Genomic DNA, 12630 nt, shown 5'->3' with positions numbered 1-12630 from the left:
GCTGCAGTGCCCACTTCCTTCAGATGCAGCAGTGGAAAATAAATGGTAAGAAGATGTAATAGATGGATGAGAAAAAACACTTTTTGTACTGTATAATCAAAATGATCCATTTGCAGCAGTTGACAAGAAAGATATAATTCGCAGTACCAGGAGCTGGAAGTGTTCTCCGACTGTTTTTGAATGTTTAATTCTTGGCGTCGGAAAGGTAACCAATTTCTCATGTTATTCCCACCCCCTACTGTTTCTCACAACCTTCTATCACTGCTGCAAATGGACCATTTGAATTTACCACTACAAAGTCTTTTTTTCTCCTGCACGTAATAGCTCACACTTTAACGTAATCCTCTTCATTACAGTGGTTATGGTAACACCCATTGTTTCACGTTCCCGTGTGTGGTATATATCTATCTACCTACTGTATTTCCACTGCTGGATCCGAGTGAAGTGGATGTTACTGCACAAAAAACTTATGCTCAATAAATTTGTTAGTCTCAAGGTGCCACAAGTGCTCCTTTCTTTTTGGCGATACAGACTAACACGTCTGCTTTTTACTCTGAAACAGTTGAAGCTTACTAAGAGCAAGGTATTAAGCACCAGAGCTGGAGTTGACTAACTGGGTGTTGTGATTCAAAAAGTATCAAAAAATAGCTGAATAGCTAAAGTAGCAGTAACAGACGTGGGAACAGATAATAATTTCGACTATATTAACACACAACATATGTTGGCCTTTTTTCTTTATTTGTATTTGATAGACCCAGGTCAGTTGCGTACAGCAGGACTACAGAAGGCAGATAACGGGCACTGGTTAACAGTTGTTCTGTGTCCTACTACCAGAGCAGGGCTTGCTGCCAGTGATGAGAACACCTGACTCTGCATTAACCTGCAAAGGATCAGGTGAGGCATTCAGTTAATGTGACCACCTGGACTCTAATCTAAGGCCCTGCGAAATACTATAAAACAGGGCTCACTTCCAGTCAGCAGAGAGAGCCAGAGGCGAGGAAGTGTGCTGACGCGCTGGTTACTGAAGACGCCCTCAGCCATGGTTAAAGAGAGGCCCTAAGGTTAAGGTGAATAAGGGAGAAGCAGGAGAGCTGATGAGGAAGTGGCCCAGGAAATGTACAACTCTGCAGTGAAGGGTGGCTGCTAATAACTGCTACACATTAGGGTCCCTGGGCCGAGCACCCGAGAGAGGGTGACCCGGGTTCCCAACAACCACCACTCAGGAACATGCTTCTGGGAGGGGAATCAGGCCGTGTCAGGAACAGGAGCTGAACAGAGACTGTGGGAGTTCCTCACCAACCTCCTGCAGGCCTAGATTGAAAAGGGCTCAGTTAGCTGTACCCTGGCCCTACCGAGAGAGACGGGCTATGTGGGAGGTTCACAGTGAGCCACTAGGCTAGCTAAAATGCTGAAACGCAGAACCCAGAGGAGCAAGGTCAGAGCTCTGCACACTGTTCGTCAGGACGGATAGTGATTTTTCACAGCATGGTGGAACAAACAAAGTGTTACTAAAAAAACAAAAAACAAAAAAATACAAAAAAAGTGCACAGGGATTTTTGGTGTGGTTTTTTGTTGTTGCTTGTTTGTACACCATGGGAGAGGTTGTGAGAGTCACTTGGTGCAAGCCACAGCAGCCCAGCAGGAGGCACCCGGGCTTAGGTGATGGCACAACAGGAGCTCCATGAGGGATACAGCAGAAAACCAACCTTACGCGCCCAAATGTGGGTGCCGGATGAACCCTCCAGCTTAATACCAGCTTGGCTCTTATAGCGCTTCCATCAGCCAGCATTCCCCAGTGTCTGGGCGCACTCTGGTCTCCCCAAAACTTCCCTGGGGGACCCCAAAGACTCAGCGCCTCGAGTCTACAACAAAGGGAAAACCCCTCCCTTGCTCTCCTCTTTATTCTCCCCAGGCTTCCCCTTCCCTGGATGGCCCTGGACGATCACCTCATTTTAATTCTAATGCAACACAGAAGAATCCAGTTTCTTCGACCCTCATCAGATCCCTGCAAAGTAAGCTCTTGCAACTCTGACACACAGAATTTCCCTCCAGTCTTTCCCCTGAGAGAGACCGATCGTAACCCGTGGCACAGAGATTCCTGTTCCCCCTGAGCACTCAACTAGAAAAAAATCAACAACGAAAGCTCTTATATAAAAAGAAAAGAACAAGACATTAAAGATGGTCTCTGTATCAAGGTGACAATAAGGGTCAATTGCTTAAAAGAAAAATGAATAAACAGCTATCCAAAAAATATTACAATTTAAAACATTCCAGAAACTACACACATTACAAAAAAACCCCAACAATATCAAGCTTATTGTTTTTCTACCTTTTACTCACAACTTGGAAACTGCAGATTAGAAACACGGAGATAGAAATACTCTCGCATACGGGAAGCACAGACCAGAACAAAGACCCAACCCAAAAACTCCCTCCCGACTTTGAAAAATCCGGTTTCCTGATTGGGTCCTTGGTCAGGGTGTTTGGTTCCTTTGTTACCCTTTACAATAAAGAGAACATTAACCCTAGCTATCTGTTATTATGACACGACCCACCAATCCACAGATGTGGGAAATGTCACTGGCGGTGATTTTTTCCTGAGAACTTTAGACAAAACAGAGTTAATACCACAACACATGCACCTTTACATATCACTATAAGTAATGTAAACGTACACAGACTTTTACGATATTTAGAAAAAAAATTACCAGTGGCGATTCTGGAAACTCTACAGGGAGAGTGATCAGCCTACTTTGTTAGAAGACTCCTGAAATGTGTTGATTTCAAAATCAAATTCTTGGAGAGCTAAAACTCCATCGAAGAAGTTTCTTGTTGTTCCCTTGGCAGTATGAAGCCACTTTAGCGCAGCATGGTCAGTTTGTAGCTTGAACCGCCGGTCCCCAAACGTATGGGTGTAGCTTATCCAGGGCGTATCACACTGGCATAGCATTCTTTTCACTGACTGACCAGTGACTTTTCCTCTAGACAGTTTCGTTGCGTGAGCAACCTGCTGGAGTTGTGAAGTTGTGATTCGGTCCTTCCTGCATTGAGAACTGCTCCTTATCACGTTTCAGATGCATCGGTGGTACTAGGATATGGTTTGTTCAAGTCCGAGGCCCTTCGCACAGGGTCAGACGTGAGCGTCGCCTTAAGTTGGGTAAAGGCCTTCTGACGCTCATCAGTCCCACTTAAAATGTTTTGGCTGGGCTTTTTGGTCAGGTTGGCAGTGGGGCAGCGATTTGGCGTAGTGGTGGTACAAATCGCCTTAGTCCCGGCCAAGCCTAAGACGGATTGGACCTGTTTCTTTGAACTTTGGACAGGCCACTTTTGTAGCCTCCACCTGGGCCGTAGGGTTATGTCCTCGACCACACCTGTGTCCCAGGTAAATTCACTCTGTTTGGCCTATTTGACACTTTTGGCCTTAAAGTTAGTGCCGGCCTGCTGATGCGCTCAAAGACTTTTCCAGGTCCACTAAGGTGTTCGGGCTAGGAGGTCGAAAAAGGCCACATCGAGTAGGCAACTACATATTCTCCCAGTCCTGCTAGTAGACATCTACCAGCTCTGGAGGTGGCGGGTGCATTTTGCAGCCGAAAGGAAGTACATTAAATTTCATAACCCCGCAGGGTGAACGAATGCTGACCTTTCCTTGCGCAGGTTATTTAGCAGTACTTGCCAGTATCCTGGTTAAGTCTATTGCAGAGATGAACTGGGCAACGTTCCCAACTCTCCAATAGCTCATTGTGCATGGCACTGGAATGTTGTCGTACCGAGTTACCGCATTTACTTACGATAGTCCATGCAAAACCCGTATTTCCCGCATCTGGCTTGGGTACAGAACCACTGAGATGCCATAGCACTGGTAGATGAGCGGATTATCCCCATCTGTAGCATGTTCTGGATCTCCGTTCTATAGCACTTGGGCGTGAGGAGACACCCGGTAGGGTGGTGTTCTAATTGGGTGAGGCATTACCCTTTCCAATGGAGTGTATGCCTGTTCAGTCCGTCCTGGAGTGCTGAGAACAATGGCGAAGCTAGTGCACAGCTCCTTGATTTGTTGACGCTCAGACGTTCCAGGGTGGTTGAGAGGTTCACCTCTCCACGCCACCGTCCTTTCTGCTTCGTAGCTGACCCACCGCACTTAGCGTCATCTCCTCCTGGACTGTCCAATGACAAACTTGTAATCTCTGAATAAAGCCTGAGAGAATTAACATGGTACAACTCTGGCTTTTAGTTTTGGAGGATTGGAATGCTATGAGGTAGTTAACGGCTCTAGGCGCTCTGGACTGTATGGCCCTTCCATCGATGCTTCCATCTTATGGCCCTGTTGCGCCTTTAAGACCCTAACCTAGTTCCTCTCCTTGAAGGACGGTCTCTGGTATGTTATCATACCAGCTTTGCTCTTCCTGATACTTTAGTTGTTTCTCTTTAGCAAGGCTAAAGAGTGGTCGAGGTGCTTTGTAGGTTGCTTCCCAAGTCCAGAATGTTAGTTCTGGAAGGGTGTAACCCCTCCCATCTGTTTCGCTTCACCACTGTATGGCCTTAACCTCGTGGCCATACACAAGTTCAAATGTGAAAACCCTACAACTGGGCATGTGGTAATAGCCTGTAGGCAAAAAGCAACTGCTTGGCAACACAACCACACCACACACCCCACCCCGGGAAAAACACCACAACCACAACCACCCCACACACCCCCCCCCACGAAAGCAAAAACCAACCAAACCCCACAACCCACCCACACCCCCCGCCCAACCACCCCCCCCCCCCCCCACTAGGTCCCCCACCCACCCTCGTCTGAGTGTTTGTTGCACCACCACACTCCTCCCTACCCCGCCCCTACCCACTCCGCGCCCACACCCCAACACCCGCCCCCCACACTCCTCCCCTACCCACACCCACCCCTTTCAGCCCCACCACCACGCCCGCAACCCCCTCCTCCGCCCCGCCCTCCCTCCGCATCCGGCTCCGCCTCACACCGCGCCGCTCCGCCCGCCACCACCACCCCACCACGCACACTCGCACTAATTTCACACCGCCCCCGACAACCCGCCACATACCACGCCCTCCCGAAGCCCGCCTCCCCCCCCACCCCCACCCCGCCGCCCCCTCCCCTCCGCTCCCTCCCCCCCGTTACGATAGGTGATGTGAACCGCTCCGAAGGCACTTTCAGATCCCTGTATCGATAGTATGGGCTGATAGACGGATGTTAGCGGGAAGAGGACGCTTCTAAGCACAATAGTCCGTGATGACCCGGCGCTTATGAAAATAGTCCTTGAGTGGGCCTGGCACAGTAGCCCTAGTGTTTGCCTAAGCTACTGCTTCTGGCCATGTCAGGTGAGCCAGCGTAGGCCAGAGCAAAGATCCACAAAAGTCAGTATGTACTGCTTTCCTCTGGCGTCTTTCTTGGAAGAGGACCGTAATACCACAGCTACTCGCTGAAATGGACCCTCAATTATGGAGTGGCTGGAGAGGGGCCTTGACCAGATCTTGGGGCTTTCCCACTTGTGGCACACTCCAAACCGGACATACTTGGCAACGTCCTTTGCTCATCCCTCCCAGTGGAAGACTTCCAATCTGTCTTCTGGTTCTGTTTCACCCTCCCCAGCCCATGGCCATGGGATGATCAGGCTAACCTAAGAGCTCCCCCGGTACTTAGTTGACACCCCCCACCCCCCGCTTTCGCTCGCGCCGCCGCCCTGCCCCATCTCCCCCTCCTCCCCTCGGTCGTCCACCCCCAGAAACATTTCCTTATAAAGTCCTTGTCCTATAACCAAACAGGCCACCTTCCGGTTAGAAGAGCTTGAGAGGCGCAGTCGCCGCCCGTTGCCTCACTCCGCCCGCCACCCACACACCGCTTCCCTTCTGACGGCTGTCATCTATTCCTGCTCAGCTCTGCAGCCACACTCCGCTCCTCCTTCGGCGCGCGCGACCACCCCCAGCTCGGCTCCTCTCCCACGACCCGCTCGCATCGGGCTTTCGCCGCTCCTCTGGAAGCGATGAGTGTGATGGGTTGTTTCGTGCTGGTGAACCGCTCTCCGCTGGGCACCTGGTGTTATTTCAGGCTCTGGCTGAGGCCTCTTCGGTATGGTCTGCTGTTGGTTCTGGCAGATTCAGGCTCTCTGGCCCCCTCTGGCGTGAGGTTGCAGTGTGGTGCAATTGCTTGGCTGGTTGCTTTCCAGTCGCGGTCCTGGGACTGGAGGTGCTGTGGTGTTTCAGCCCGTGCAGGGATTCGGGTCCACTATCTCTGTCTGGGTTACGGGTAAAGAGGGTTCCTGGTGGACTGCTCAGGAACAGGAATGGATCTGGAGTTGCTGGTTGGCTGCGTGTAACCATTCCGGACTCTCTTGCCCGCTTCCACTCTGGTTGGCCAAGGTCTTCCCCAGTAGCACGCGATGGAATAATTGTCATAGACTGCAAAGTCCCCCATTCCAGACCAGCCTTTGTACTGGAGGCAGTTCAGCTGTAGGAGTCTAAGCTTGGACATGAAGGGGTAAATGGTCACTTTGGCGCTTGGGGATGATGAGTTGGGATCACGAAGATTGGTGGATAGCTGACACTTGTGCCCCGTGTTCTCCACGCAGACACCTTCTTTCCGCACTCATAATTTTCCCTTCGCTCAAGGGGAATTGAGAGGTATCTGGGCCTGGGGCTCTTTGGTGTGATGGTGGTGTAATGACTTGCAAGCCCACAAAAGCTTATGTTCAAATAAATTTGTTAGTCTCTAAGGTGCCACAAGTACTCCTGTTCTCTTCACAACTGTGCATAACTTTAAATTAGACTACATTTCTAGTAAGTGTAAAATTATGAGTTACCTTATTGATGCCCATAGATATAAAAGGATCGTCAATGCAGCACAACTTCATATTACTGATTTCTGGCTTGCAAAATTTCCTGTTGATTAAAGTTTCATTTGTGCATACCAGATCCTCAGTGCTTTACTGCAAGTATATCAAGGATGCCCAATTAGCCAGTCATCCTTTACTCCTGCTCCAACAACCTGTAATGGAGGCTTTTTTCTGTTAAGCAGACACCTCCCCCTGGATGAATGGCCCAGAGCAAGCCATCCATCATTCCCTAAAATCAGAGGAATCAGTCACGATTTGTAAGAGTCTAATCCTAAAGTGCAGAGTAGTGTAGAATGCACATTTCCAAGTCTACTGGGCCAGTATCCTCAGGTGACTAAACATATTTTATGTTCTTCCTAAATCCTTTGGAAAATCAGGATTCCATGCTGTCTCTTTTATTTGTACCTCACTTCCTTGCTCCCTCTAGGAACTCAGTGGGGTTGATAAATAAGATGATAGAAAGTATGTCTCTGACTTCTTTTGGTGTAATACTTTAAAATGATCTTTTGTCTACTTTATATCTAGTACATTGGCTGAAGATCAAAAAGGATGTGCTGAAGGAAAAGCCCAAGTTGCAATGCAGGAGACGGGTGCTGTGGCACACATAGCAGAGTCTTCCCAGTGTATGTCTGGAAAGAAAACGGTAGAAACATTAACCTCTCTTTTAAGGTGAGTGTTTCGGTGGCTAATGCCTTGAACAGTTCTAATGCTTTCACTGCATCAGAGCAACTGCAGCTATTGATCTGGCCTTCACTGAGCAGTGCCATAATTTAAGTTTCTATTTCAAAGGTTCAGAAGGGAATCCAGATAGAATTGGAATGCTCTGTAGACTGCCAAAAATATTGCAAAAATTGGATCAGATCTTCAAAAATGTATGCATTGCGCTTCAGTGCCCAGCTTATATAGATGTTTCTTCACAGATGCACATATGTAAATCGGGGTCTACATAATTAGACTTCTGCGGAAGTTTGGCTCAATTTTGAATATCTGGTCCATTAACTTTATTTCACAATGCAGCTTGTATGTTTAGAAAAATCAAGTTCAGTAAATGCTATGTAACATGCACTAGCAAAGCTTTTAACAAGAACATGGATTTAACTGAGAATGAAATATATTCCTCTTTTAACCAGTTGAGTTTCTGGCTTTTGGTTTTTGTGCAACTGTAATCCTAGTTTCCAGGATGTTGGCTCTTTTCCCGTCACACAACCTCACAATAATGCCAGATTTAACAGGGTGAAATGAGAGTTGCACTTATCTGCCTTTGAAGCAAGGTTTGGGAGATAATCATTGCTGACCATAGTCCCCGTGGCTGACTATGGACTATTTCCTAAGCCACTAGGAAGTGAACTGATTGTGTACCTTCTTGTGGATAGTGGGTTGGATCATAGGTGAAGGTGCCAAGTGGGGCCAAATGAGATGCCCGCTGCTGAAGAGATGGATCTTAGTGGCTGGGGACATTATTACGCCAATTGTCTATATAACTCTTAACAAAATGTAGTGTATGTGAAAAAAAACTTCAGAGATTTGGATTAGCAAAACAATGAAATTATTTCTTTTTTAATCTGTTCAATAGCAGTTGCCAGCTATATCTTTTAAGGTTATGAGTACACATTATATAACCCACTTTCAGAGAGTGAGGAATCTTTCCCAGCTAAATAGAACAAACATTCAAAAATAGTTGAATGTGCTTTAACAGTCTTCAGAGGAAATATTGCTAGTTGTTACTACTTTTGTTATTTGGGGAAGAAATACTATGTACAAGAAGAGAGGGGGTGTAAGCACACAGCTAAACACCTTAAAATATATTCTACCTTAACAAGAACGATGTTAAGTATGCATAAGCCAGTGGCTCTCAACCATTCCAGGAGTCTGATTTGTCTTGTGTAACACAAGTTTCACCTCACTTAAAAACTATTTGCTTACAGAATCAGACATAAAAATACACCAGTGTCACAGCACACTATTAGTGAGAAATTGCTTACTTTCTCAGTTTGTCTGTGTGAAATGTTAGTTTGTACTGACTTCGCTAATAGTTTTTATGTAGCCTGTTGTAAAACTAGGCAAATATCAAGATGAGTTGATGTACCCTCTAGAAGAATTCTCTGTATCCCCAGAGATACATATGCCAGTTGTTCTCAACCAAGGATACAAAGCATACAGAAACATGACAAATTACAGTTAGAAATTTAGTGGACAAATAGCTGCTGCAGGAGAACGAGGTGAGATTTTAGCTTCATACATTAAACCATCTAGTAAAGTTGTAGATTAGAAGTAAATCAAAAAGATAAAACAGCAGCCTTGTAATTATCATGTGGCTGGAATTGACCAGAAGTCTACTAAAATCACCCAAAGTACTAACTATTTCTTCAGATGACAGCTCTGCCAATAATAATAATAAAAAAAATGCACTAAAGCCATCCTTTCAGCATAGTTCTGTAGGAAAGTGGTTGACTTAATGTGTTTGTATCAAAAGTAATTATCTGTATAGGCTTCTGAAATGCTGTCAACATGAGATTTTATGGCCAGGCTTTCTGCAGATAAAATGAAACTTGTAGGAAACCCATTTCCCTTCCTCATTTGTTGCATAGTAATTGACTGAATAGAATGAGATCTTACAAGAGCTTAACAATGGAGCTGTCATAAATGCTGGACTTCTGTCTTTGATCCTGCATATAATTCAGTTGCTGGCACTAACAGTGGAGATTTTAAAACGTAGGAAACAAATACTGCATAGGAAATATTTAACTATTCAAGAATCAAATGGTTAAGCCATGTAAATAACACAGTTATCAAATAACATTGACACACACACACACACACCTCCATTCTCTCTGTTTCAGCTACTTTCTTTACCCCTATGTCTGTAAAGGGCAACCACTATCCATTCAGCCAGTGGACTGAATTGACTTTAGAGCCAAGCCTCAGGTTCCAGAACGGTTAATTCTTAGTATGGGCAAGTCACACTATTCCAAGGGCCGAGAACACTGCTGTGCCACTTCCTTTGGCTGAGTGAATTGGCTGGGAGGGATTTTATCCTGTGGCTTTCCAGGGACTAGATCAGAGCCTGGAGTCAGAACCTTAGTGCTGTTCTTGTGCTCTGCCACTGATTCACTGTGATTATGAAAGACACTTAACCTCTCTCTAACTTAGTCTGCCTCTCTGAAAAATAGGGATGACACCTCTTCAAAATCTTTGGGCATCCTTCGTTAAAAGGGTATCTCTTAGTGTAAAATACTATTCTAGCCCATTGTTGTCATAGTACTGAAGACCTGAACTGAGAACTACACCAGAATTTCCAAAAATTATATCCAGGCCTCAGGTCCAGTTCCTTAATTTTAGAAACAATGGATTCCACAATGGATTGTGGCTACCAGAGAAATTAATATTGTTTATTATTGTATATAGCTAGTTGAAAAACAGGATATTATTTTTCCCAATTTGGCGGTGGTCATAAAAACTGTATTTTAAATCAAAATTGCCAACTTTGCAAAATTTCCGCTAGCCTTAATACAGTGTGTTAAGTTTTCAAGCAGTCTTTGGATGTATAGTTTTAATCTTTCTCTATAAATAGTACATTTTGTACTGAGTATGAGGCATTATAGTACTATAAGCTTTGTCCTGGTATATCTAAAGCACAGTTTACTTTGTCCCATAGAGTCCAGTCCATGGTACCAGAATAAGAGGGGTGTAGGTGTCCTAATAAGAAGCATTCTGACTGGGGCCCCTAGTCTCCACAGTGCAAGACTTGAGATTAAAGGAATCTTGGATACTGACACATAGCACATTTTGTTGATATTTTTTAGGGAAGTCCTGCTGTATTTTTTGCCAGATTGCAAACTGTCAAGAGAACAGCTTAATTGCATGTCTGCTGAGGATCTTGTATCTATGTTTAAGGTACGTGAACTTGTAGTTTAAGTCTGTGTGTGTTCTAATGGGTAATAGAGTGGTTCCAGTTTAAAAAGTTCACATGTGCGTTCCGTACCACAGTAGCTAAGAACATAGGCTTTCTGAATCCCAGGATGGGGAACATCCTGATTTCTTAAATACTACTTGATGATAAATGTTTGTAAATTTTCATAGTGACCACTGTGTAGAGCCTTTTTTTCCCTAAGGTCACTTGTTTGAATCTGCCCAGACTGATGATAATCACAAATAACCTAACAGCTTTTGTATGGAACTGTGTGAAATTAGGTGTTCTTCAGTGAACAGATGTCCACATCATAAAATCATTCCTCCTGTTGCTGCTCATACGATATTTAAAAACTGGGGACCAGGGAAGAAGAGTCTTAAATACACTGATTTTAATGCATCCAGGTATCTTGTTTAACTGTGTTGTTAAGAATTGGGACAGAGTTGTAGGGATTAGAAAAGTCTTATACGCTTAGTGTAATGTATTTTAGGTGTGTTTTTGTATACAGCAGTTTTGAAGTTTAGTTGAATTTTAGTTTCCAGAGAAAAAATATTCCAGTTTGAAGTAATATGTAATAGTGGTTGGCACGACCTCTTAAATATGAAGGGTTTGTTTTATACAGTGTTGTTGTATCCATGTTTTTCCCAGGATGTTAGAGAGACAAGATGGGTGAGGTAATACCTTTATTGGACCAACTTCTGTTGGTAAGAGAGAAACAAGCTTTCGAGCTTATACAGAGCTCTTCTTCAGGTCAGGATTTGTTTTGGTTTTTCTGTGAAGCAGTGCCTAAGCCAATGGTCAGCACATACTGCTAGGGACCAGGTCCTGCATCCACTGAAGTCAGCAAAAAACTCCCATTGACTTCAGTGGACTCAGGGGCAGACCTGTTGAGGTCTAAATAAAATTGACTGGGGGTGCATATTGACCTGGTTCCACAAACTAGGTCTGTAAAGGACACCATTGGCCTCTTCTGTTTTTAGGAAGGGAAAATATACCTTTACTCCCACCCTTAGTTCCTTTGAAAACAAAGGGAGATTAAGGCTTGGAGTAAAATACATGAATGGGGAGTAACTCTTAGGTAGAATCAGACCCTAAGGTTGCAATGTTTCTATCCAAATTGGTTTCCATAAGATGAATTATCGCTGTCCTCCCATAGTCAATTTGTCATCTATATGTTTCTGAAGTTATTTTGTATGACAATAGGAAATTTATCAGAGAGAACAAATACAGCTTTGAAACAACAGTCAAGGATAAAATACCCCTTGCGTTCAGTGTTTGGATCGTTTGCCCCAACAACCAAATTGAACTTTAAAAATAAATACAAAAAGTTTCTGAGAAAATGCCTCCTGCATATTGGTAAAGTTTCTTGGCATTGCCAGCCGATGTGTCCACTACTAGAGACAACATACTGGGAGAAAAGTCAGCAGTTGATTATGTTAAGTCCATCTACATGTAGGTAGAATTTTCTAACATTTGAAACAAAGGAACTCTGCAGTACAATGTGTGATGTTGCTCTCCAGCAGTTAGACCATAGAGAAGATAAGAAGACCTGTTGTTATAGCTATCTACAGGAGTTCTCCTTTGATCAAGTGATAAAGACTTGTCTTCTTAGTACTAGAGGATGGAAGGTTCGTCAGGTGTGCATGATTCATCCCATCATTGTTTTCTGCACCCTTTAGAGGTTTTTACACCTCAACCTTACCTTAAATATGTAGATGAATAACTCAATTGTGGAAAAAGTTTCACTGTCCTCCAGCAGGCACTAAAGATTTGCTTTGTCTCTTTGGAGCTCTTGCAACAATTCTTGGAAAACTGCATTTCTCTTCTCCCAGGTCCTCCTGAGCTATGCTGACTGTCTAACTTTGATCCTTGTTC

The 12630-nt window shown here is 44.7% G+C and overlaps 1 protein-coding gene across 1 annotated transcript in view; it reads left to right on the top strand.

Annotated features, from left to right (window-relative positions):
• MORC1 (MORC family CW-type zinc finger 1) overlaps window positions 1-12630 on the top strand; it is a 73338-nt gene that overhangs the window by 49370 nt on the left and 11338 nt on the right. The window contains exons 13-14 of the mRNA XM_075063393.1: window positions 7371-7514; window positions 10649-10739. Coding sequence (XP_074919494.1) covers window positions 7371-7514; window positions 10649-10739 — 235 coding nt within the window. The remainder of the gene's footprint in view (window positions 1-7370; window positions 7515-10648; window positions 10740-12630) is intronic.

The sequence above is a fragment of the Chelonoidis abingdonii genome, chromosome 1 (genome assembly GCF_003597395.2).
Source record: "Chelonoidis abingdonii isolate Lonesome George chromosome 1, CheloAbing_2.0, whole genome shotgun sequence".
NCBI lineage: Eukaryota > Metazoa > Chordata > Testudines > Testudinidae > Chelonoidis > Chelonoidis abingdonii.
The sequence above is the reverse complement of the archived record's forward strand: the minus strand, read 5'-3'. Positions and strand labels throughout refer to the sequence as shown.